Source organism: Vittaforma corneae (assembly GCF_000231115.1).
Source record: "Vittaforma corneae ATCC 50505 unplaced genomic scaffold supercont1.26, whole genome shotgun sequence".
Lineage (NCBI taxonomy): Eukaryota > Fungi > Microsporidia > Nosematidae > Vittaforma > Vittaforma corneae.
In genome coordinates this window covers 4014-28676 of record NW_006889859.1, presented here as the reverse complement: position 1 = coordinate 28676, position 24663 = coordinate 4014, and the positions used below count along the sequence as shown (strand labels likewise).

Below are 24663 nucleotides of genomic sequence, written 5' to 3'. Positions count from 1 at the left end.
GCTTGTTGAATTGAAGAAGTATTTTAGTTTTACAATATGCGATAAGGGCATGGGTTAATTTATAGTGCATGCATGCCTGTCACATCTTTAGGGTGCTTTTACTTCTTCCTGCATGGCTTTACTATCTTTATTAAAATGAGCTTTTGTCTGCCCATCATGTGTGCGAATCCAGTCTCAAAGCAAAAAGACCCCGCAAACCAGAGAAGAAGGAGAGAGGAGCAACAGGTCGAACTGAGAAGACAGAGGACCGAGGAACTGCTGAACAAGAAGCGTGTCTCAACCAGAGAGGCACAGTCAAGCAATACGTTTGAAGCCACAAAAAGCTTGCTATTTTCAAACAACTTGGAGGATATTTATGGAGGAACATACGATTGCAGAACACGACTAAGCATTGATGTGAACCCACCCATCCAGGATATAGTCGTTTCTGGAATTGTGCCTAGGTTTGTTGAACTCCTAGACAAGAACTTTTATACTCAGTTCGGTGACAATCCTCTTTCTTCAAAATGCAGATTCGAGGCTGCATGGGTTATCACAAATATTGCCTCGGGAAACTCAGAACAGACGAAATACGTTGTAAATGTAGGCGCCGTTCCACTTCTTGTAAAAATGATATCCGAAGACGACGAAGGAATACTTGATCAAAGTGTCTGGGCGTTGGCCAATATTTCAGGTGACAGCGAGGCGCTCAGAGACATTATTCTCGAAGCAGGCGCTCTTCAAAAGGTGGCTGATTTGATTCTCAAATATATAAACACCAGCGGCAATATTAAGATTTTGAGAAATCTGGTATGGCTTGTTTCAAATCTTAACAGAGGCAGATATCCAGCCCCAACGCTGGAAAATATGCAGAAATCATTTTTCGTTATTGAGAAGGTAATACAGATCAATGATCAAGATTTAGTTTCAGATGCCTTCTGGTGCTTGTCATATCTTGCTGATGCATCATCCGAAATGACTGACTCCATTCTCAAGTCGTCAGCTATGAAAAGGATGTTTGATCTTCTGAGTAACTTTTGTGGAGCTCTCCAGAAGCCTGATAGCGACAATAAACTGTCTAAAATTGGCGCTTCTGCTATTTGCCCAATCGTAAGAACCCTTGGAAATATCGTTACTGGCACTGAAGAACAGACCAATGCGGTTATTAGCATGGGATTCTTGCAGTTTTTCCATCCAATATTTTATTTGTATGACAACAAGAAGCTGCCAAGAATACGAAAGGAGATCTGCTGGCTCCTCTCAAATGTTACAGCAGGATCAGCAACACAAATTGTCTATGTGCTCGAGGGTGACTTGGTTGGACTGGTTATTGACTCTGTCAACAAGCACGATCTTTTCATCAAAAAGGAAGCAGGAATTGCGCTGTTTAATATGCTATATTTCTGTAAGGCGAATCCGCAATACCTGCAAAAGCTATTGGACATGGGTGCATTGCAGGCGCTTCAGAATTACCTAAAGGCTGTTGGAAATCTTCCTGAATCTCAGTCCAAGATTTTGGACTGTGTCCGCTGTTCCCTTGAAGCTGGCGAGAAAATCAAACAGAAATACGGAATAAACCCTGTAATCCAAATATTGATTGATACTAAGTTTATAGATGAGATCGAGGAGTTGCAAAATCCCACAACCAGTAGTGTTATAGCCAGACAGGCCTATGATATTATTGTTACGTACTTCGAGGGTGAGGAGGAAAATCTATAAATTAGTGAATCACTTATGGCACCTCTTGTTTTATAAAGCTTTAATGTATCCAGTATGTTCCATCTATACGATATTGTTCAAGAAGGTTGGCAAATCTGTGGTTTTTAAACTCTTGCACATAAGATTGATAATTAAATATTGCCAAAGATCATCTGATTTTATGTAATCTTTCTTAGATTTTTATCTCCTTACCCATGGAAAGGCTAAGAGGTGATTTTGAAAAGATCTTTGCTCTGTTTTGCGACGAATCTAACCTAATGCCACAGATAAACATTGTGAAGGCGCTTAGGAGTGCTGGATATGTCGTGGAAGATAGCTTTGGAGATTGCTGCACCAAAAGCCACATTCCTCTCGAAGAATTTGTTGATTTTATATACAAGGCCCAAGTACATGGATTGAGTAAAGAAAAGATCGAGGAGGCCTTTAGGTTTTATGACCCTGACGAGACAGGATACATCAAAGCATCAGAATTTAAAAGAATACTCTCTACAGGGCCTAATGGGCTTTCAGAGTCTGATGTCAGCATTGTCTTGGAGACGTTTCCACCAAATGACCAAGGAATGATTTGCTATACTCTTCCGATAAGTTATGTGTTCGAGGATATAAAGTAAATATATTTGTGAAATCTGCTTGCAATAGATCGCAGCGCACGAGCTTATCAGATGGTGTTTTGATGTTTATTTTAATTAGCCGATGGCTCTACCAAACACAGCCACGTAAAAATCTAATTTCACGGATAGATAATTTATTGAAATGGGTTATGTTCGTGGTGATTGTTTATGCCCATGGACAGCATCATCGAGAAGAAGTTAGAAAGCCCGGAAATAAAGTCTCAGGAGGAGATGAAACAGTTTGTAAGCGAGATGCAGTCTAAGATTACGCTGTTTGAGAAGAATATGTATGACATGGACGGGGTGAATCCAGAAACTTTGAAGAAAATTAAAGCTTGGCGCTCTCGTTTATTAGAGATTGTACGAAGCAACAGGGAGTTGCCGGCAAAAGAAGACCCTGAGGAACGGGAAGGGCTGGAGACACTCAAACTACTCAATAGGCAACTAGAGTATGCAGATCTAAACCAGAAAATCTTAGATAAAAGTACCCTTAAACTGGCCAGCTTGGATTTTTCAACGGACGAGCTGGATAAGGTCATAGCTGAAACCAGAAAGAGGCTTGAAAGTAACCTAAAAAAGGAGGAAGGAGAGTACAGAAGACTAATATTGGCATTTACTGTTTTTATATGCGTATGCATTGCTATATTGATCGACAAGATTAGATTGAAGTTGTGATTAAAGGATGTACCATAAACGAAAGCTGTATGTGGCAAATCCTTGGAGTTGAAGAAGATTTATAAGTCAAGCCCGTTGGAGTGGTTTTACTAAAGTGCAATATTCTGGCTATTTTTAAATAGGCAATCCTCATGACTGAGTAAAATCGTATAGTATAACTCAGCTTTAGCAAAGCACTCCTGATTGACTAGCTTTTTGTGAAACACGTTTCACGTCGAAAATATAATAAAACACTGCCGTAATAATAATGTTCAAAACACTTCTACTTATTGTTATTATTCTTCTGCAACTTTCTACGTTGTTTGTCTTGTACGTAAAATTCCCTGAAATAACCAGCGAGGTAGAAAAGAAGCTCGGTAATATCTCAAGCCTAAATCTTGAAAACATAAATGGCAGTCCAATGGAGTCTAACGAACTGGCACAGCAGAAATCTGAAAATCAAGCGCAAGCATCAAATATATCTCAGCAAGCAGGTAGCTCAGCATCTGAGGCACCAGAAAACAACCCAGGCCAGAGCTCTGGCCAGAGTCCTAAAGGTGCCGAATTGGTATCTCACAGCGGTAATCCAGAAGTATCATCATCGCTGCTCCAAAATCTCTTAAAGGTTAATTAAATCTAAATTAATATTTAAAACACATCCACTTGTAGTCTTTTTAGCATTTAATGTTTGGGAATGCTTCAACGTAATATATAGCTGCAGTAAAAAGATGTGAATAGCATAGCTTTAAAATCTAGCCAGCAATATCTTGCATGCGTATTGTATAAACATCCCATTGCATCTTTATATCAAAATAAATTTCTGAAACAGTCTCAATTGAAATCTAAAATAAATCCGAGACACAACATAGATGCTTTTGGTGCTTCTTAGCATTGCTAAATGTATGGTTGACTTTGTTGAGCCTGCCGCCCTGCTGGTGGATGGCTTTAACGAAGAACATGGCATCAAGAAACCCTCGCTTGATAAAAAACACGACCTTGCAGGAATGGATCATCAAGTCAAGACAGTCAATAGTCCAGAGGTATTTATTCCTGAAATAGTGGCTAGTCCTCCTCAGGAAAACTTTAAACACAGACACTCATATCCAAAAATGCCATTTATCTACAGTGTTGATGTCCAAACAAAGATAGTACTGCTAGGAATAATGATCCTGCTATTTGCATTGGTGATATCCACAACGACAAGAATGATGCAAGAAGTAGTGAGGATAAGAATGAAGCTGAATAATATTGATACTGTTCGTGAAAATAACGATAAAATTTAAAAATAAAGACCTCTGTACTAGCTGGCTTGTGTTAAAAGCTATATGGCTACTTCGGCTATGTTAAACAATGGAGTCGCTGTGTAAATTTAACTATTGTTTTGAATATCTAGTTATATAGATAGAGTATCAATAGAGCAATGGCCAAATGGGTCCTAAGGTAATTTATTGCTTATTTAAGCTGCCGGTGTCGACACTCTTGGCGATGTAGTCTCCTCTGCATACTCGTCACCTTTATTTCTTTTGAAAATTGAGTATCCAAGTAAAATGGCAACCAATAGAAGAACGATATTCAAACCAATGTAAATGTAAAGTGTTGTTTTGGCACTACTGACCTGGTCGTCGAGCTCTTCTTTGAGACCTCCTGCGCCTGTTTTCTCTGACTTCTCAATCAACTTGTGGAGATCATCAACAACAGGCACACACTGTTGAGTAAATGTGTCTATAGTATAGTTTTCCTTCTTTTCTTTAATTTCAGTGAAAACCGCAATAGAGCCGTCGCTGAAAACGTTCTTATCGAAAAGAACAGCAATAAGATCTTTTGACTCCGGCTTTGCAACTGGATCGCTGAGGAGAATTTCTTTTAAAACGTTAAATAATTCGCTTATACGCCCCTGGCCTTCTTTAACTGCATTCTGTAAAAAGTTCTTTAACTCCAGCAGTCCAGGCTGCGTCAAAATATGCTTTTTGAGTTCGTCATCTTTCATGTCTGGTTTATAGCTTAACTTAAGCGTGCTTCTGACAAGCTTCACTAACTCGTTGGCACAAGTTTCAACTAAAGCATTCATACTGGTGTCTATTTTTGCCTTCTCTTCTTCATTGACACTTCCTGCACTTGCCTTGGCTGACTCCTCTTCCAGCTTTTTAACATTTCCGCTTAGAGAATTCAGTAGATTCACAACCGTAGTTGTATCATCTCCGGATGTTGCTCCGACTTGTCCTAGTAAGTTATATGACGATAATGCCAGCAAGGCTGATTTCACGTTAAACGCTAACTTCATGAGGGGATGGATTCAATTTTTTTTAAATAGTTAAAAGGAGATATAAAGGAGAAATCGTAAAAAGTCAATCAAGAATAAAACTAGGATTTATACTATATGAATACTGTACATCTCTCAGCTGCATATAAAAAACTACAAATGCACTTTACCGCAAAGATTTTCTTAAAACAAAGATATTTAATAGCTAAATCCTAATTTATAATCCTTTCCTATCTTTGTCTTCGCAGACATGTGAGTCATTCTCCTTTTGACACTCATCGCGACTACTTTTTTCCGGATCATTAGACGAGCCATCGCTTGACGAGCCACTTGCTTTAGCAGACTTCTTCTCCTCCTCTTTTTTCTTCCTTTCCTTGTCCTCTTCGTCCATAGCCTTCTCAATGTTCTTTTGAACATCGGCCTTTAGTTTCTCAAATACATTTCTATCAAAGGACTGCGCATTTTCAATATCAAGCTTGAGAGTAGACAGGTATCCCCTAAGACAGTATATTGAATTGTGCAACGATCGGAGAGCCGAGGTGCTGAATGTTAAATATTTTGATATTTCTGAATCAAACTTCTTCAGGATTTCTGAACCCTCCGATCGAACATTGTCTTCGACTGCCTTTAATTTGTCGCTGATAAAGTCAAGAGAAGAAATAATGCTGCTTTTCAGATCTTCCTCCTCCTTAATGCTCGAAGTGACAGGCTGAGACTCAAAAAAGGAGTCTCTTATGGCATCTATCTTTTTACTGTCCTCGGCTGTAATAAGCCCTGGAAACACCCTATTTATAGAGCTGTCGAATGAGTCTAGGAAATTTTCAAGATGATTACGCATCAGCTCGACACTCTTCTTTTCATTCTCAGTCTTGCTGAATTCTTGATCCATCTCTTTCATCTCGTTCAGCACCTTCTCGCTCAGCCCAAATGATTCAAACTCAAATAGAAGATTTTGAGGACTGTCAGGTGAAGAGCCCTGGCTATTCTCAGATCTAACAGCGACAGAGCTAACCTCAAATGTCATAAATGGGGTAATCCTGGCAGAAACAACAACCGTCTCGGGCGCCTCAGTCTCTTTCTTAGTTATTTTGATCAATCCAATCTTTTTTTCATTTTCAAATACTTCAATATTGAAGCTGGATTTTCTATTATATCTGATTTTAACATTCTCAAAAGTTAGTGGCGAGTTATGGGAAAATACAAGAGTGGGTTTTACATCCTCCCCATCTATCTTTACAAATATGTCACTGCCCAGGATCTCATCAACTCTAAATTGCATTTTTCTTGAATTAACCGCCAGGGCGAGACAGGCGCCAAGAGAGGCCGACTCGGATGTGTTGAGAGTTGTGTTGTAGGAGAGCGTGCTGAGAATCTCCTGTATGTATGCATTGTTGGAATTGTTTCCCACAACTTCAACATATCCGTCGAACTTTGACTCCTCCTTGATCATTGAAAAGAAAGCTTTTAACTCTTCAAGGGTAGATTCAAGGGCGCTGAGATACTCAGATCTGCTGATTTCCATGTTCACTAGCTGGTAGTCCTCAGAAATTATGCGGGTGCTTACTGTTTCCAAAGTGTTCAATCCTTTTTTGATTGTGTTAACCTCTTTGAAAATCTTTTCTCTTGAAACCTCATTGTTAGGAAGATTGTAGTTCCGTATTAGAATAGAAAATACAGCCTCGTCAAAATCGGTGGCACCTCTTCTAATGCACCATCTTTTAACAGGCATCAACCTGTTATCTACAAACTTAAAGAGCCCAACAGATGTCTTTGAATATCCACAATCAATAATCATAAAATCCTGAGCAATCTGAAGATTCCTGAGTGCAGCACATGCAGCCACGCTAGTAAGATGGGTCATAAATGAGCACACGTCCAAATTACTGATCTCAACGACAGACCTTAGAACTCTCTTCTGCTCTTCGTCAAAATACTCAGGGATCGTAAGACAAGCATTTTTGTATTCGTTTTTGAGTCTAATGGTCCTATCGAGGTAATTTAGAAACATAAGAAGATTCTCTTGGTTCTCTGGCACTAGTATATTGCCAAAGAAGTGTCTTTTCCTCCGTGCGAGATTGTTTACTGAATCTCCGCACACGCCGTTGCCGAATGTGCGAATCGGACTAGTCCTCTCGATGACAGTTTTTATCTCCTTTTTTCCGAATTCGTCTTCAATTGCTATGCCATTGCCGTTTGTGCTGTATATGACAGTCTTAATGGATCCTATGTCAATTCCGAGATTCATGGGAGGTTTTCATTTGAAAATTTTTATCTTCAAAAATTTCTAGAAAATACCAATGAGTGTTCTAGAACAAATGCGAGAACGGGCACTAAAAATGCATTCAAGAAATATTAAGCAATTAAATATAAACTCCGGTAAGTAACCTGATAGAGTACAGCACAATGCAACAAAATTGTCCACGTATCCATTCAGCAATAAAACAAAACGAAATTGGGGAATTGTTCCGGACTAAACATTAACTTATTTAATCTTCTTACTTAATGTTCTTGATCTGAGACAGAATGTCGAGTTTTCTATCAATAGTTTCAATAATTTGATAGTTTTCGTTGACTAGATCAAGCACCTCCCCCTGCTCATCCTTGAACGACTCGATTTTTTTATAAAATTTATCACAAATAGTCTCGAAATCTTCAATAACCTTAGCAGAATCTGAAACACTAGCACCTCTATGCTCATCCTCAATACTGGATAGTCTCTCTTCGAAATAATCAAGAACCTGACTGAGCTCATCCAGCCTTACATTTTCCTCATCAATCTTGTTTCTAATCGAAATATAGTTGTTCTTATTCTTTATTAGCTGAAGGTCCCTTTCAAAAATACTCTGTGCATCTCTTTCGAAATCTTTGATGTTTGTTTCAAGAATGCTGGAATGTCTGTCGATAGCCTCTTGAAGTGTCAAGTTGTATAGATTGATGCTATTGTCTTTCACTGAGGACATCAGGGAGCTCTGATCTGCTGGTTTTCTAGACTGGCCGAACGTGGTGTCCCTAGCAGAAGGTGTCTCGATATTAGATAGTGTGGTAGATGGCGTCTGGGTGTCAAACGATTGCTGCAGTGTTCCAAATGGATTAACACTAGGCGCTGTGCTGTTACGTGCTTGCTGATTACTTCCAAATGGCGTTGCATTTGATGAAAATAATGACGTCTGAGCAGTACTTGATGGTTCTGCACCAACGGGATTGTTGGCACTGCTAGAAAACTGATTTATTCCGGATGTTGGTGAGATGTTTTGCTGGGTATTGTCGAATACAGAACTGCCAGGAGGCATTGTGGATTGTTGAGCAGTATTGAATGGCAAATTTGACGAGGGAATCGCTGGTGTGGTGAAGGGATTATTTCCTGAGCTAAACTGCAAGCCAGGCGGTGCACCGCTAGATAATGGGCTATTCTGTGGCGGGGCTGAAGAGCTTATCTGGTTGGGTGGCATCTGTGCACTTCCAAATGGATTTGAAAAATTACTGCCGAAAATGTTTGTGCTCGGCTGGGTGTTGCTAAAGACATTTGTACCAGATTGCTTGCTTGCATTTTGTTCAAATATATTGGTGGTGTTGTTTGCGTTTCCCTGTTTACTTTGATTGTCTCCGCTTGGAGAGAACGGATTGTTCATTGGGGCCAATCCAGAGAAATGCTGAAAAGACAGAGCCAAGCAGAAAATCACAAGAAAATGTGGCCAATTATAAACTAATGCAGTGTTGCTTATAAAACTTGTTATTCAGCTTAGAACTGATGCTGTGGCCAAATAGGCCGCTATAATCCAGATGCCAACTGATCACATATAAACGCACGAAATAAATTTAGGCCTATAATATATGCAAGCTGTAGTAGTTTTGTATGCTGTTTGCACATTTATTATTTATTTTTTCTTTTCTAGCCCATGAAATACAGCAACGAAGGCGTCTCTCTGGGAAATCAAAAGACCGTATTCACGAACTTGTTTGACTTGGCTTTCATTCTATCGCCAATAGTTGGATTTGTTCCGCAGCTGTATGCCCGGAAAATTACGTACAGTTCGGTTTTGAGCCTGCTAACCATTGCTGCAAATGTTCTTAAGCTATTTTCAAGTATAAGCTCAAGTACAGATATAGCAATGACGTACCAATTTGCCATATGCATTGCGCTGCATCTGTTTCTACTTAAAATGAAAGTTTGAAATGCAGAAATCTGCAGCACCACCCCATTCTGGACAGACACTTCCCCTTTCAAATCTATTGATTAGGACCAGGCATTCCAGCCAATGGCTTGCGACAGGACTAATTGGATTCATCATTCTCCTAAAAATCCTGGATGAACTGCATTTTTCATTTGTTTTCATGAAAATGGCAATTGGCATTGAGGTTTAATATCTGCCCTTCACATTAGGTATTACAGCAGAAACAAGACAAAGCCGAGAGAATTATTTGTGGTGTGGATTGCAGGGGATATAATTAAGATGTATTTGATGTATCAGAGATACTCGACTCCAATCGATTACTATTTAGGTGCTGCGGCTCAGATACTGATAAACGCATACGTTTTGATTGGATAGAACAGTGTAAAATTAAATATTTGGGTTGGCAAAGTGTGCATATTGTTGTTGGCTTCTAGCAGTAGTAAGTTTGTGTGTTATGCAGCGGTCTAAGGCAAAAATACACTTGATCCGAATGCGACGGGACTCGAACCCGCAACCAACGGTTCCGAAGACCGTTGCGCTACCATTGCGCTACGCATCCTCCCAATACCCAATTCCCAGACCTCATCCCTTTGTATAATATAATCCAAATAATTTAACAGCAGTCAAATATATGTGCACCTGCGCACAATTTTGATGATCTATTGTCCTGCCTCAAAAATTTTTTCGTTGTTTGAAAATCACCACCCATGACTTCTCAAAAACTAACACGGGAGGAATATCTCAGCAAAGACTTTGACTACACAAAGTTGACAAAACAGGAGATGAGAGCAATTATGTCAGAAAATGGCGTTGAAGATATACCTCCCCTGACAGCCCTCAAAAGCACCATTATTGAGGCATATAAGAAAAACATTCACGATAGAATAGACAGCATCAAATCAAATTTCAGTGAGGAAAATATCTTCCAGGGACGGAAAGGAGAGTCAAGACCAGAGGACAACATCCTCAGCCCAAGCTTTAGCGCAGGAGATAAAAAAGATAAGAGCTTTGATTCCGAAAATGGTAATTTAAGGGACATACCAAAGCCAAGTGGGGGTTTTGCTAAAAAGAGTCTGGTGGAAGAGTCGTCTGAGATCAACTCGACGGCATTCAACAAGAAATCTAAGGCGTCTTTTATTGCCATTCCAAAAAGAAGAGAGGCTGAAGAAAGTACTATTACAAACCAGAACAACGCCATGAATCACGACGAATAGGCCATAGGGTTGTTATTAAAATTCCACGAAGCAGAGGAGGAAGAATCTTTACATTTAAACGGGTTTTGTTGGTCGTGCTTGTGGGATTATGTGCTTACTTTAAATTCTACTGCTCTTACTGTAAGCCAGGACTAAGATTCTGCATTCCAGTTCCTCCCCATTCGCGGCTTGTCAATAACCAGCTTGTTTGTGATCAAGGCTACAGAATATCAAAGGGGATTGCTGACATTTGTGTGCCTGATGTTGAGGAGGAGGGTGCTGTTCTGCAAAAAGCTGAGAAGTATATTAAAATGTTAGAGTATTTGAAGGGGGACTATAAGTTTGGCTATGCAAAGTCCCCAAAACTGAAGATTTCACTGATCTCTGACCCTATGGTTCTAAGAGTACTTCAACACTCGCCAAAGGTTCAGTTTTCAGAAGATATGATCGAAGCAAAAATCACAAAGGTTGGTTTTAGGGTATTAATTAGATTTTACTCGCTATTTCTGTTCAAAATTTGTTTGGCGATTGTTGTTCTGCTTTGTATCCTGAAGATATGGATAAATAGACGTAGGAAGGCTGCCATGCTACGAGCCAGGGCAGTAACAATATCCAAAGAAATCCTTGACATATTGAACAGACAGATTATGATGTCTGTCAAATCTACACAGTTTAAGCCTTATGTTTTAGCACAGCAAATGAGGGATGCGCTTGATATAAAGGAGGATCTGTGGCAGTATGTAAATGAGATCATACAAAGGAATTCAAATGTTGAAAAGATTACAGATGACCAGGGCAGAGCCATGTGGAAATGGATTGGCCCTGTTTTATACAAGACTGAGTCAATTGATGTGGAATAAATTTAATTTTATCTATTTTTCTAATGAAACAGCTATATGGATCAAGGGTGCAGAAAGAGCATGCTCGGCCATAGCTCCAGCACCAATCAATCTGCAGTATCTTTACTAGCAATCCAAATGAATAGGCATACGCATTTAATTTCCCTTTATTGTCTTTTCCATGTTTTAAGTACTTCGTAGTATGGCTCCAAAACAGCAGGGCTTGCGACTGCCTGGGAAAGTGTGGGAATATCCTCCAATTCAGTGATGCTATTTGGATCCAAGGGCACGGAAATGTTGAAGGTGTCAGGATGAACGGAGAACGGCATTTTAATAAGATGATTCATAGACACTGTAACCTGCTTGTCAATTCTGGGAAAGAAGTTTTTCACAAGATCGGCATCTCCATACCTTCCCATAATATTGTTATACTCCTGTACAAATAAGTTCTTATCCACGACGTTCTGGAAAAATTTAAAAATGTCATTTCGTACATGAGTTGGTAGCTCCTTCATTTCAAGCACCCAGCAGTGCACACCCCTTCTTCCACTGAACACGAATCCGTAGCTTGTAAATCCAAATTCAGTTCTTAGACTGTAATCTAAAATATTGATCGCACACTTTATTTTTTCATAGCAAAGATTGCAGATCTTTTTGTCCTTACAGCATTCTCTAGGATAGTCGGTAAGATCAATATCAAACACTATTTCACGTGCGACTGGAACTGCACCATTGGATTTTGAGGGTTTAATGTCGTACACAGGACCCAAATCTATTTTTCTTGGATTGACCAGCTCCAACTTCTCCCTAAATAACTCAGCAGAGTCAAAGGTGAGATATCTCATGTACGAGCCTGTACTTGTGAAAAAAGAGACTTCTCTCCGCCCATTGATCTCTAGAGTTTCATAGAGGAGCTGCAGCGGAAACAGCTCGCGATAGTAGACTTTTAGTTCGTTTTCCACATCCATGAGGGAGTGGCCAGGAAAAGTTTATAAAGCACGGCTCTCGTTCTCTTGATTATTATTAAATGGATAGTCCTGGCACTATATCTTCGTGTGTGGCAGGAGTCAAATCAATGAATCTCTGTATCGAAATCATTAAAATATCTGCTTTTCAGTTCTGTAAAATATAAAGCCATAAAACTCAAGATGAATTATAAAGTGGTATTTACTTAACTTCGGCTTTAGGCTGTTGTGGCTGCTGATGCTCTGTCTCTTCGGCTTCTTCTCTCTTTGCTATTCTTTCAATATCTCGGATCTTTCGCTCTGCATTTTCTTTGTTAAATAGTAGATTCTCGCGAACTCCGTACTTGTAGATAAAGAAGCATATGCCCACAATAGAAAAGTAGATATTCCACTTGAATGCAGAATTAAACTCTGAGTAAGAAAGATCAACATCCTCAACACCCTTTGTAAAGAAGCTCTTGAAGATTAGACCAGACAGCACAGTGCCTACGGCCACAAACACCCCGTTGTAGATCAGCTGCGAAGTCGTTCTAAGATATGGTGGACAGAAGCTGTTGGCAAGCTGCAGAGCCGATGTGTGGATAAGAGAATAGTTGGCGCCCTTGAGAAGCTCGATGAGGCAGCAGATGGCGAATGAATTAGGATTATCGTATGTCAAAGTGTAGTAGGACAGAAACCTGGATAGCTGGAAGATTTGAGAGAGAAGAATAGGCCAAAAGAACCCAAGTTTGTCAGTAACAAGAGATGAATGATAGAACACAACAATTTCCAATGCCACTCCAAACATTGTCGAAGTGGACTGCTTGTGATCATATGCTGCATCGACCAGAAGATTCAATGGCCAGAATAGACGGAAAGGGCTCTTCTGGTCATTGAACTTTAGTACTTTTGAGTAATAGAATCCGAGATAGTTTGTCATGAAAGCACGCGATATACCACATAGCAGAATGATAAAGATGAAGTAAACATACTCAAAGTTTCTGAGCAGTGCTTTTACAGAATTAATGTAGTCGCTGGACGTGGTTCGTCTCGGAAGATTTTTTACAAAGAGATAGATAAAGACGCTGGCTATTCCAACGACAAATATGTTAAAGTACTGCATATTGTCGTAGTTCTGCGTGTCCTTGTCATCGGTTGCAATTACATGTTCAACAGCGAAATTTGTGATGAGATATCCAAATGTAGACCAGAGTCTCTGTGTGCCAAAAGCCTTCGATCCCATGCCGGGAATCTCGCTGACATAGTCAAGCATGACTTTGTCAAGGAGAGGAAGAGTGGCGGAGAGCAGAACGAAGTAGAAAGTAAAGTTGATCCAAAAGAGAACGAGACTATTGGAAAAGAAGAACGACTGAAAGAACATGGCACTTGTCACAAGCAGGCCAAGTATGATCATCTTCTGCTTGCCAGACCTGTCGTTTATTGAACCAATCCAAATGTTGGAGAAAAAAGATATTGCCTGGGGGATGCTCAAGTACAATCCCAGCTTGTCCTTTTCCATGCCGTATCTATCGAAGATGAACTGCGATCTGAATTGGTGGAACATATAAAAAGCAGCTGAGAGTGATAGATAGAGGAACTTAGGGACCAACAAGTATTTTTGGTTGAGCTTTGAGAGATGCTCCATAATCAAGGGTTCACACCAAATTTTTTTTATCCAGGAAGATATATGTATTAGCTGGAATAGAGAGAAAAATGATTTGCATAGGATTTTGTTGATGTCAAAGCATATTTGATCAAAGCATGCGAGTGTATGCCGCATGCCAACATAGGTTCATTATGTATTAATATTATGCATTATTAGGAGTGTGTTATTTAATAGAAAATGCAGAAAACAAAAAAGAATATGCAGTGGCAGTAAAGAAAATAAGCACCTAGTAAAAAATAGATAGAACATTGCAGACCAACTGACCAGTTTATTAAATAAGGGAAAGTTCAGTGATGCATGAAACATTAGTAAATTCAGTGATGTTTGATATATTTGAAAAATTTTAAACTTCTCTTTGAATAGAGAAATGTTCAAATGAGCTAATGGATGCTCGTCAGATATCCCTCGCCTAACTAAGCTAGCCTACCTAAAGCGAGCTATTGCATTCGCGAAGTTCTATTCCATGCCTGCTTATGACCTTGTCTTATAAATGCATCACCTAAATAAAAACAGAGATGTTCTCTTACAAAAGTCCTTTTTGTAAATGGAACAATAGATAAACGATCACGTTTCCACGCTTTGAGACTTTATGACCAGCTGAACAGATAAAAGTATAAATAATCGGTGCTAGTGTAAAATTTTAACCTGTCAATCCTCTCAATTATTGTATTAAGACATATTTTGCACATTAGCAAACTGCAGAAGACGCATAAATGAAAAGATATTAGGACAGTTTATTGCATGAGTATGCCATTTTATTGTCCTTTGATCTTTCTGTTAAAATGTCATCATTTGTACTGTTCATAAATGACTTCAATGTAAAATCAACATTTCCGCTCATTTCAAATGTACTATTTACAATTTTGAACAGCTTCATGTCAAACTCACATTCTTTTATCAGTTTTCTATTTTCGATCAGGAATGTCTGAATGCAATCGTTCCATTCCTATTTATAAAGGCCACGAGTCGGGATGCATCCAGCACCTTTGGAAAGCAAAGGGAGAGATTCAGCTTCAACCTCTTTCCTGCTTCACTATCCATTCCGTCCAAAACTAGATATGCTTTTTCTCCTATGGATTTTTGTCTTCTTTGGTACTTCACATTGAATATTGAGAACTGGTATGTGGGGCCATTGGGATACTTACAGAGAAGCATGGATGATGGATTTCCCTTGGTCTCATGCAGAATGATCAGGTGGGTTACTTCCTGTGTGATGCAGTATTCGGAAAGCTCTTTTTCTGACATTCGTCCCCTCATCAGATGAAAGCCGTTGAAGATAAGAGAAATGTGCTTTGAAAATGACTTTAAAAATGAGGATGGAGTGTGTGAGGTTGTAATGGCTATTTTTGGGGGCAAGTGCATGGATTCCTCTTCTTTGGTTCCATAGATTATCTCGTCCAACAGCTCTTTGGCCTCTCCACGGAGACAGTGCGGTATTCTGGTGTTATTTTTCAGCGCATTCTGCAGTATTTCCTGCTTCTTCTCTATGCTCTGCTCTTTTTCTTTGTGCTTTAGATACTCTCGTCTTTCCTGCAACTTTCTACTAAGCATTTATCCCAAGAATTTTTACTGCTAATAAAAACAATTAAAAATCAAAAACGGCTGGTTAGTTTTGTGCTGCAAAGTAATAAGAACCTCGTTCTCGGTGCTATATGTGTAAGCAAATTAAATACCCACCAAAATGTTTTTTGATTTCCGTCACCACTCTTTATTACTACGTAAGTTTTGGATCTCTTTATCTTAAAAAGACTCCTTCTTGCCTATCGTTGTACCTTTAACAGCTTATTAGCCTACCACTCTTATTTTTTCACTTTTCTGCCAAACCATAGTCTTGCCCCAAATGGACCAGGCTCCACAAGATGAACAACAATTAATTGTAACTCCAGAAAATGTCCAGGAACTCTTGACCTCCAGGAACTTCAGACAAAGAACACTGGCATATCAAAGGATTAATGATTTCCCTCAGTATATTGGTCTTCTTCAGAACGAGACAATAGCGGTTGCCCTAGAAATAGCTTTGGACTCTCTAATGAATTTCAATGGAATATTGACAAACGAGGAGATTTCTGGTCTCTATTCCCAGTTCAGCCAAAGCAAAGCAAGCATTAGAACAAAGCTTTCAGAGGTGATTGACAAAGCCTTTCACAACGACAAGGTTGGCATTTTGAAGGGACTATCTCAGTACTTTACTCACAAAAACTCAAAGGTTGTTTTTGGATGCGTAAACAAAGTCAATTCATTGATCAGTACTAATCTGGAAGATTTTAGGTCTAAAGAATATATGAAGCTCCTGGCAGAAGAGATTTGCCCGAGGCTTGATACCCTTTTCTCGAATGCTGACAAGGACGTTAAAAGCGAGTCATCTTTGCTTTCTCTGACACTCTACCGTGTATTTTATGATGATCTTCTAAAATACCTAGAAAATGTGAAGCCGGTCATTTTAAAAGACCTAAAAGAGTCATTTAAACAGGTTGAGGTTCCAAAAACTGAGATTAGATTGTCAAGCCTTGACTTTGATCATTCTGACTGGAAAGAAAGACTGAATGCTATGAACTTTATTAAGGATAATATTGCAAAGATGAGCAATATTAACGATGTGGTTCCAATATTATCGAGAAAAATCAAAGATCCTAATTTTAGTGTAGTAGTAGCAGTAGTGGAGTGTATAAGGACAGGAAAAATAGCCAACCCTGATTGCGTCAGAGGAATGATAGAGAGGTTTAAGGACAAAAAGGCTTCGCTGACCCAGCTGATCATTGAGACTGTCCAATACACAAAACCTGATGTTAACATTCTCATAGATGGACTGTCAAACAAGAATCCTGATGTTAAAATAGGAATATTAGAATGTTTGAAATTTTATTCAATTTCTAAAAGATAGATGAGGTAGGAAAGATGCTCGACGAGGGGTCGGCTGGTGTGAGAAAGGCGGCTGCAGACATATTATCACAGATGGATGATCTAAGTGAATTAACTGAAAGTCAGAGATCCAAACTAGGTAAGAGACAGCCTGTTTGCAGTGAAAATACTTCAAAATCTGCCGATTCAACAAAGAAACAGTCAATGTCTCCGTCAAGAATCAGCGTAGATCAAAAGCCTGTCAGCACTTTAAAGAAATCAACTACGATAGAGAAGCATTCCTTTTCTTCAAAGCCTGCTGCAGATTCAAAACATACCAGTTTAGCATCGGCGCCAGATCAAACATCTAAAGCAAAGGTCTGTGATTTATTTAGTGACAAATACCCCCTACTTTTTGATAAAGACTGGAATAAAAGATTGGCTTTCATCCAGGAAAATAAGGAAAAATTAAGGGAGGAGGGAATTTCCAACATCATTCTGTTTCTGATTGGCTCCAAGGAGACCAACCTCACTGTATTGAAAGAGATGATGGGCATTCTTGTTTCTTTTGATGATCTGTCTGAGATTAGCTCAGATCTCTGCTACTATCTGAACTCAAAGATAACAGAATCAAAGTTAAAAGATAGCATTGTTGAATTATTTAGAAAGATTGATGGCGTGGTTGCCATCCAAAGCATTCTACAGAATATAGAGCAGAACAAGGTTGGAAAGAAGTTTGTCTGTCTTCTGGATGTTTTATCGAGTATTGTGACCAAGAAGAACGAACATATTGATAGATTTTTGGAAAAAACTAAGGTATTTGGAATGCAGGAGAAGAAAGCACTGTCTGATTTCACAGCGCGGTATAAGTCACTAGAAAATGATACTCCATCGAGCCTTGTCTCTGTTAGCAATACTACGGCTTCTTTAGTTGCCAAACCCCCGTTACTGCTCAGTAATGCCAATGAAAGTAAAAGGAACGACATTTTTGGTAGCGCAAGGAATGACCCATGTGAAACCGGTATTAAAAGAGGTAGTGTTTCTGAATGCCATACATACGAAGACGAGTCTAAGAAATCTTTAAATATCAAAATTTTTAAGGAAAATACGGATTTTACAGGGCCACTGGCAAACATTTTTACCTCAGAGTTTCTTGGTGTGTTCCAGAAGGATCCATTTATTGCAGTTGGAATGCTAGAGAAAATTGACATTTGCAGATTTGCCAGCGCAATTATTCTTTTGTACTGCCAATTCTCTCTGCCATCCCCATATTTCAATTCCCTAATTCTGCATTTGATAAGTCGTAGATTTATACTCAACGACAACGACGCACATATATTGGTTTCTTTTTTGCTTAATCATTCAATGGACTCTGAGATAGATTTGATGGACAGAATCTATCCAGCAACAAAGCTATACAGAGCATTGAGAACATTTCCTGGAGATTTGAGCTTGAATGCTATTTTTAACTTAGTTAGAAAGTACAAAGACGTGGACGGATTGAATCTGAGGGATATTGAGGCTGCTGTAAAGAACAATGACGATTTTATTGCATTTTCATTTAATATTGACAGAATTGTTATCCTTAAAAATGAATTGAAGACCAAGATTGATCAGAGCACTGGTCATGTGAACATGCCATGCCAAAGTATGACTGCCCATGTGGCCTCTAATGGTGAAGTTTTGCCTGACAACAGCACAATGTGCTCTTCAGCAATGCTGTCAAATGGCAGCATGGACCGTCCAAATATAGACTCCAACCAGCAAAGGCTAATTGAGGAAAAGCTGAATTATCAGAATCTGATGAAAGATGAGGATGACTTGGATGATTTGGAGGAATCAATTATCATAGAAAAGTCTTTGGTAGAAGAAAGCAGCCATTATTCTTTGGGCGATGGCATTGATAGTCCTCATTTGTCAGCATCTGTTGTTAAGGCTCCTAGCGTCGCAGACAGGGACAGTTTATTGGCCGAGGACTATGGCAAGCCACGGACATCTAATTTGGACAAGAGCAATCAAGGCAATGACTTTAATGTTCCATCTTCTAAGATCATTGAAGCTGATCTTTCATATGAAATTGAACGAAGTTTGGAAAACATTAGCATTTCAACTACTCCAATGAAGAAAAAACGAAATTTGTCAGAAATTGAGAATGTTTTGAACAAGCTTTCAAGCGAAAACAGCAGCGCTTCAGTTGAAGGACTTCACAGACTTGCGGGTATAATTGTAGATGCCCCTAGCACGATTTCGTTCTCGTCTAACACTGTCATTAGCTCCATTTTGATACAGATAATGACCAGATACCAGGATGTAGACTACAGGAATATTGCACTCAGTGTACTTCTTAAGTTCACCCAGAACACAACACTCTGCTCGTGTCTGAGGTTCGAGACTTTGAAATCTGTTCATGTTGATCTTGTTCCATTGGTCAAGGATCAAAACGTGATTGCCGACATTTTAATTAATCTTTGTCTTAATTGTGAATTACAGGTGTTGAGGGTTTATTTTGACTTGCTCGAAGACTCAAATGAAATACTAATGAAGCTGATTTGGAGACATTCTAAAAAGGTGAAGTACACTTCTGTTGAGACTGCAGCTACAGTTATTAAGATTGTCGATGTGTTTTTTGAGGAGAAAAGGAGTTTTCTGGGAAATGCAGACAATATTGTCATCAAAGTCTGTCTACTGCATCTGAAGGAGTGTGTGGCTGCTTTTAGTGACAATTTGAGGCAGTTTGGAATTAGCAAGATCACTGAGAGAATCATTAGCTTATTACTGTCAGGAAAAGATTTCAATGTGGATGAGGCTCGAAGTATTTTTAAGGGAAAAAACTAAGCACTGCTGAAATATGAGATATCACAGATATAACAAATGATTAAACTTTATTAAGTGTAAATTAGCTGGTTTATAATTAGTCCTCGGCTGTAAAGCAGTTAAGAAAATACATATGTTTTTAATATAAATAGCTGTTTACTAATCAGCTTTCTTCGTTACTCTTTTAATGTCAACATCGTACAGTTGACCTTCTCTGTCTCGTACAACACCTCGGTCGCCAGAAATAGAAATTAGAGTGCCGTCTGTACCCCTTCTGTCTCCTTCCATTATTATCACCTTGTCGTACTTTTCAGGCTCACAAAATTCAATTTCATGCGAAAGAAATATCTCGCCTGTTCTAGTCTGAAACAGCCCATCTTTAATATCCGATACAGTGTAGCTCTTACCCCCTGAAACAATAGACGCACCATCATATGCTGATACCAACCATCCTGTGCCTGCCTCTTCCGCAGAAAAACGAGCGGCTGTTCTACTGCCAAGGCCCAATGATGGTGTTCTGTAAGAGGGTGTCTTGTACGTAGGTGTTTTAAATGCAGGTGTTTTGAAGGACGGTGTCTTACCATCAAAACCTTCGTCGCCAGCGAGATCGCCAATGGAAACCGTTCTGCCTGTATCAACAGGTGCAATAGCGTCTCTTTCAATTGTTACTTCCTTCATATTTGATCTTAAACGAACAATACATTTGTCCTGGAACGAGTCTTTAATTGTCCCCTGTAGTCCTTTAAACTCTCCACTCGTAATTCTAACTAGTTTATTGATTACCGGATCTTTACGAACCTTAAATCTAATGGGCTTCTCAGCTGGTGCTATCTTTGGTGGAATGGCAGATTTGACATCGTCAATTGAGCACTCAACCTCCCTAGTAAAGCCATCCATTCCCAAAATGATCCTTCTGCCTTGAACAGACAGCACCACTCCATTTTCTCCTCTGTATGAAGCCTCCTGTCCAACTTCAAAGAACTTTTCAAGATCGTCCACATTTACCTCGTATATCCTACCATCTTTCTTAAGAGTTGCCACGTTTCCTTTAATGCTATCAACTACGCCAACTATATTTTTTAAATCCCCCTTCAAAACCTTGACCGTCTCGTTAACATCAAAATTGCCCTTTAAATCTAGCTCACTGAGTTCGGCAAATGTGGGCTCGACATCGAAATCTAAGTTTGACTTTAGCATAATCTTTTCTAGGCATCCGTTTCTATAGAAATCTCTATTGTAGTAGTATCCACCATCCTTAAAAACGGCCTCTCCCCTGAACTCGCTTGGATCAAATCTTCTTTTCAGATTATTGATTCTTGGGATTGCCTTTACCTTAACAACATCTTCGTAGTTTTCAAGTATCTGAACAAGATCTCCCCTATATTTTCCGCCCTTAATTCTTGCAAAATCGCTGACAATTATGTTCTTTTTGTAGGATATTGCTTCTACCATCTCTTTAAACGGAACAACAGTAAATCTTTTTCTTGAAACATTTCTAACCGTGGACAGCACATCCTCAACAGCCTGTTTCTTGTATGACTCGATGTATATATAGCCTTTTAGCCCATCTTTCTGCACAATAGAGCACACCTCAGCATCCTTTGCCCTTTCATATATTCTCTCACAAATCTCTTTCTCTTTGCCGACTTTGCATCTTACCAGAAAAAGCAGCGGGGATTGTGGGGTGGGAAGAAGTTGCGACTGTGATGGTATTTCTAGCACTTCTTCATCCTCTTCTCTTTCTGCTCCATACTTCTCCTCAAGTTCCTTGGTTAGTTCTGTGAAGCTCTTTGCTTGCGGGATAGCCACTGGCTCAAGATTATCTAGGTCTTCTGATAGATCCTCTGACTCGTACTCATCGCTGTCAGACTCTGCCTCCAAATGAAGATATCTTGCTGCTCTTCTTCTTGACATCGGGGCATGCAGAATCCGAAAAGAAAATGGAGCTTTCTGTAGACCAGAAGCAGCATCCCATTACGAGCACAATTAAAGAGATTTTGCCAAATTGATTCGCATGTTGGTGAAGTTGCTGGATGGCACCAAGGTTACTATCATTTCAGTCATTAGTCTTACACACCATCCTGTGCATCATCGAGATATCTACAACATTGTTAAATTCTCTCAGAACGACCACACTTTGGGGACTTTTTGCACTATGAAATATCCGGCTGTCCTAATAACTTTAGCATTTAAAAGTAAAGCATTGGCAACCGTAAGAATATTTAAGCAACAAATACTTGAAAAAACATCTGCATGTAGAGAGGAGTAGTCTCTTTGAGTCTTTATAAAAAAGAGAATAGTCATGCATGCTAAATTTAATACATTACTCTTCAAGTTTATATGTGTAGCATCCAGTATTTGGTATGATATTCTTAGATCGTCTCGTCTTTATTTGGGCAAGAATGTTCTGTATGGTTTTAGAAATGTTCAGCTCTTTCGTGTAATACTTTTCATATATCCCAAGCAGCTCATCTACTTCATCTGGCCTTATGTATTTGGCCAATGCCAGCACTTGATCTATGTTGTTATTTCTAACTGCTTCTTTAACTTCATCCATCACCATTTGATGGGTACAATTTTTATTTCAAATATAATAAAAAGAGTAAACGCACAAAAGTGCGCCAGCATCTGTTCTCCACTCGGTTGTATATTCTAACTTTTCAAACTTGAAAATTTTTTATCCTCATGAGCCAGCCAACAATATTCATCGAGACTCCAAAAGATTCACACAATAGCACAAGGGAGCTGCTTTCTGAACTATTTATGATATTTCCAAATTCAAAGAAATGGGCAGATGGTCTTGAAGTCAAAGATTCGGACATTTTCATTAAAATACAAGAAGATATTGGCCCACAGTTTTTGATTTTTACTTGTAAAACAAGCCAGTTTGTCTTTAAAATAATAGAGTATAGAAGCAGAGCATCCTTGGGCATAGATTCCACAATTAAAAAGGAAAACCATCAACTTGTTTTGTCGCACTTTACCACGGAGCTTGGGCTGAGGGTCGCCAATATCTTTATGAGTGCATTTCCGGTAAATCTAGAATCGAATCAAGTTGTGAATTTTGCAGTGCACAAGGATTTCATATTTTTCAGAATGTATAGATTTTGCATCAACGAGAAGGGACCGGCTTTTGAAAAGCTTGGGCCGCATCTTACTCTTAGACTGTGGAGGGTAACTGACCATGAGGGTGAAAGCAAAAAGGTGGTTAGTTATCAGAAGTATGTAAAAAATGCCAATCTACTTTGACAATGGCATAGCTATCCACTGGAACCATCGTAGACAAATACAACACTTTATTAGTACATAATTGGGCAGCATTGCTATAAAAATTTAATATTGCTCTATCACTCCTTGCTATCCGTACTATACAACATTTTTGTATATTCTGCAATTATACTTACCAATGTTTGGCAAAAATCATGAACCTCGCCACATACCAAAACAAGCCTGACAACTTGCGCTGTGCCCTTGCTTTTTTTAACTGTAAACTCGACAATTAGTATTTTATTGGGAAATTGGACAATTTTTCTATTAGGCTTCAAGCTGTAGATTGTATAGTCCAGCGGCAACGGCTTAAAAAACGTCTCGGCAGATACTTCGGAATTAAATATCAGCTCATAATATGTTTTTTGGTAACAGCAAAATAAACTTCGTTCATACTTCAGCCCATCTGCTATCACTGACAAGATGTCTTTAGTCTGCAGCCACACACTAGCTTTATGCTCTTGTTTTAAGTATAGTCGGTTTAGAATCAATCTGTAAATGTAGTATTCTGGCTCATTCCCATCCTGGACGGTGTCGTAAATGTTTCTAGTGGTGTAGTTCATTGTTTTCATCTTTTCTATAATAATTGGATCAAAGAACTTGATGTGGATATCATTAAACATGGGCTCTTCTAGGTTTAAAATTTTGTAAATATTCCTTAGTGTTATTCTTTTCTCTTGCTCTTGTATAAAGATTCCTTTTAGGACACTCTTTATGCTTGTGCTCTCAATATAGCTATTGAATATTGAATAGTATCCTGTAATTGGCTTTCCGCCTGAAACCTCATCGAAGCTTTTTAGACCCAGACACATCTTTAGAACGCATACCCCAAGTGTCCAAACATCATTGGATTCTCCATCATATGCCTGCTGGTTTATCATCTCGGGCGAGCAGTACTGTATTGATCCGCAAAAGTCGGTCAGCTGCTGATTTTGCTTAACAAATGTAGAAAAGCCAAAGTCACACAGCTTAATGTTCATATCATCAGCAATTACAATGTTTTCAAGCTTGATATCCCTGTGGACAATCTTGTGGTGATGGAGATATGATATTGCATCTAGCATTTGCTTGAAAATCATCAGTATCGTCTGTTCTTTTAGACATCCGTTCTGTTCTAAATACTGAAGCAAGGTTTTTCCTGGGCAATATTCTAAGGCAATTATAAAGAAAGATCCATGGTCATCGGAGTGGTAAAACTTAGGAAAATATGGACTGTCAATTAGCGATAGGATCAGCATTTCATTATACAAGTAATTTGTAACTCCATCTGACCAGGAAGGACAGATTTTGAGTGCAACTTTCTTATTTGTAGATTTGTCATTAGCCAAAAACACACTTCCGAAGCTACCATTTCCTATTACTTTTTCTATTGAATACTTTGATAGACATCCTTTTTCTAAGTCAAACATCGGGGTATTAGCAATTTTTAAACATCACTTCAAAGTCAGTAAACAAATCACACTTATGAGATATCTTTGCGACTAGATTGTAAATAGAAAAGATTCATTAATTTTTGCATGCATTATTTTTATATCTATAATAAAGTAAGCTTAAATAAGATTGACAGAACAACTACAATCCATCCAATCTACTGGATGAGCTATATCTAGTCAGCTTTGTTGTAAATATTGGCTGAAAATTTTTGTAGATTAATTGATAGCTTTGAAAAAAGACCACATATCAACGTAAAACCAAGACTGGGACCTG

The 24663-nt window shown here is 38.9% G+C and overlaps 18 protein-coding genes and 1 non-coding gene across 19 annotated transcripts; 10 read left to right on the top strand and 9 right to left on the bottom strand.

Moving 5' to 3' along the window:
* Positions 1-156: 156 nt before the first annotated feature.
* On the top strand, positions 157-1698 carry VICG_02059 (uncharacterized protein; the record flags this gene model as incomplete). The annotated part of the gene is made up of 1 exon (XM_007605442.1): positions 157-1698. One exon carries the CDS (start codon positions 157-159, stop codon positions 1696-1698), a length of 1542 nt encoding a protein of 513 aa, XP_007605504.1.
* A 194-nt stretch (positions 1699-1892) lies between these two features.
* Positions 1893-2309, top strand: VICG_02058 (uncharacterized protein; the record flags this gene model as incomplete). The annotated part of the gene is made up of 1 exon (XM_007605441.1): positions 1893-2309. The coding sequence occupies one exon, from the start codon at positions 1893-1895 to the stop codon at positions 2307-2309; it is 417 nt and encodes a 138-aa protein (XP_007605503.1).
* Positions 2310-2483: 174 nt separating this feature from the next.
* On the top strand, positions 2484-2984 carry VICG_02057 (uncharacterized protein; the record flags this gene model as incomplete). Its single annotated transcript, XM_007605440.1, has 1 exon — positions 2484-2984. One exon carries the CDS (start codon positions 2484-2486, stop codon positions 2982-2984), a length of 501 nt encoding a protein of 166 aa, XP_007605502.1.
* Positions 2985-3231: 247 nt separating this feature from the next.
* On the top strand, positions 3232-3597 carry VICG_02056 (uncharacterized protein; the record flags this gene model as incomplete). Its single annotated transcript, XM_007605439.1, has 1 exon — positions 3232-3597. One exon carries the CDS (start codon positions 3232-3234, stop codon positions 3595-3597), a length of 366 nt encoding a protein of 121 aa, XP_007605501.1.
* A 235-nt stretch (positions 3598-3832) lies between these two features.
* VICG_02055 (uncharacterized protein) lies at positions 3833-4246 on the top strand (the record flags this gene model as incomplete). Its single annotated transcript, XM_007605438.1, has 1 exon — positions 3833-4246. One exon carries the CDS (start codon positions 3833-3835, stop codon positions 4244-4246), a length of 414 nt encoding a protein of 137 aa, XP_007605500.1.
* Positions 4247-4419: 173 nt separating this feature from the next.
* Positions 4420-5244, bottom strand: VICG_02054 (uncharacterized protein; the record flags this gene model as incomplete). Its single annotated transcript, XM_007605437.1, has 1 exon — positions 4420-5244. One exon carries the CDS (start codon positions 5242-5244, stop codon positions 4420-4422), a length of 825 nt encoding a protein of 274 aa, XP_007605499.1.
* Positions 5245-5440: 196 nt separating this feature from the next.
* VICG_02053 (uncharacterized protein) lies at positions 5441-7468 on the bottom strand (the record flags this gene model as incomplete). The annotated part of the gene is made up of 1 exon (XM_007605436.1): positions 5441-7468. One exon carries the CDS (start codon positions 7466-7468, stop codon positions 5441-5443), a length of 2028 nt encoding a protein of 675 aa, XP_007605498.1.
* A 250-nt stretch (positions 7469-7718) lies between these two features.
* On the bottom strand, positions 7719-8852 carry VICG_02052 (uncharacterized protein; the record flags this gene model as incomplete). Its single annotated transcript, XM_007605435.1, has 1 exon — positions 7719-8852. One exon carries the CDS (start codon positions 8850-8852, stop codon positions 7719-7721), a length of 1134 nt encoding a protein of 377 aa, XP_007605497.1.
* A 1030-nt stretch (positions 8853-9882) lies between these two features.
* VICG_02293 lies at positions 9883-9954 on the bottom strand. The gene has a single exon. It is a non-coding gene; the product is annotated as a tRNA-Arg (tRNA).
* A 148-nt stretch (positions 9955-10102) lies between these two features.
* On the top strand, positions 10103-10609 carry VICG_02051 (uncharacterized protein; the record flags this gene model as incomplete). Its single annotated transcript, XM_007605434.1, has 1 exon — positions 10103-10609. One exon carries the CDS (start codon positions 10103-10105, stop codon positions 10607-10609), a length of 507 nt encoding a protein of 168 aa, XP_007605496.1.
* Positions 10610-10683: 74 nt separating this feature from the next.
* Positions 10684-11448, top strand: VICG_02050 (uncharacterized protein; the record flags this gene model as incomplete). The annotated part of the gene is made up of 1 exon (XM_007605433.1): positions 10684-11448. A coding segment is annotated over one exon (765 nt), but the record flags the coding sequence as incomplete, so codon positions are not given.
* Positions 11449-11594: 146 nt separating this feature from the next.
* Positions 11595-12395, bottom strand: VICG_02049 (uncharacterized protein; the record flags this gene model as incomplete). Its single annotated transcript, XM_007605432.1, has 1 exon — positions 11595-12395. The coding sequence occupies one exon, from the start codon at positions 12393-12395 to the stop codon at positions 11595-11597; it is 801 nt and encodes a 266-aa protein (XP_007605494.1).
* Positions 12396-12594: 199 nt separating this feature from the next.
* VICG_02048 (uncharacterized protein) lies at positions 12595-14016 on the bottom strand (the record flags this gene model as incomplete). The annotated part of the gene is made up of 1 exon (XM_007605431.1): positions 12595-14016. One exon carries the CDS (start codon positions 14014-14016, stop codon positions 12595-12597), a length of 1422 nt encoding a protein of 473 aa, XP_007605493.1.
* Positions 14017-14952: 936 nt separating this feature from the next.
* Positions 14953-15588, bottom strand: VICG_02047 (uncharacterized protein; the record flags this gene model as incomplete). Its single annotated transcript, XM_007605430.1, has 1 exon — positions 14953-15588. The coding sequence occupies one exon, from the start codon at positions 15586-15588 to the stop codon at positions 14953-14955; it is 636 nt and encodes a 211-aa protein (XP_007605492.1).
* Positions 15589-15877: 289 nt separating this feature from the next.
* VICG_02046 (uncharacterized protein) lies at positions 15878-16918 on the top strand (the record flags this gene model as incomplete). The annotated part of the gene is made up of 1 exon (XM_007605429.1): positions 15878-16918. One exon carries the CDS (start codon positions 15878-15880, stop codon positions 16916-16918), a length of 1041 nt encoding a protein of 346 aa, XP_007605491.1.
* A 14-nt stretch (positions 16919-16932) lies between these two features.
* Positions 16933-19710, top strand: VICG_02045 (uncharacterized protein; the record flags this gene model as incomplete). The annotated part of the gene is made up of 1 exon (XM_007605428.1): positions 16933-19710. The coding sequence occupies one exon, from the start codon at positions 16933-16935 to the stop codon at positions 19708-19710; it is 2778 nt and encodes a 925-aa protein (XP_007605490.1).
* A 138-nt stretch (positions 19711-19848) lies between these two features.
* VICG_02044 (uncharacterized protein) lies at positions 19849-21603 on the bottom strand (the record flags this gene model as incomplete). The annotated part of the gene is made up of 1 exon (XM_007605427.1): positions 19849-21603. The coding sequence occupies one exon, from the start codon at positions 21601-21603 to the stop codon at positions 19849-19851; it is 1755 nt and encodes a 584-aa protein (XP_007605489.1).
* A 771-nt stretch (positions 21604-22374) lies between these two features.
* VICG_02043 (uncharacterized protein) lies at positions 22375-22938 on the top strand (the record flags this gene model as incomplete). Its single annotated transcript, XM_007605426.1, has 1 exon — positions 22375-22938. One exon carries the CDS (start codon positions 22375-22377, stop codon positions 22936-22938), a length of 564 nt encoding a protein of 187 aa, XP_007605488.1.
* Positions 22939-23036: 98 nt separating this feature from the next.
* Positions 23037-24365, bottom strand: VICG_02042 (CAMK/CAMKL protein kinase; the record flags this gene model as incomplete). The annotated part of the gene is made up of 1 exon (XM_007605425.1): positions 23037-24365. The coding sequence occupies one exon, from the start codon at positions 24363-24365 to the stop codon at positions 23037-23039; it is 1329 nt and encodes a 442-aa protein (XP_007605487.1).
* Between the last annotated feature and the right edge of the window lie 298 nt (positions 24366-24663).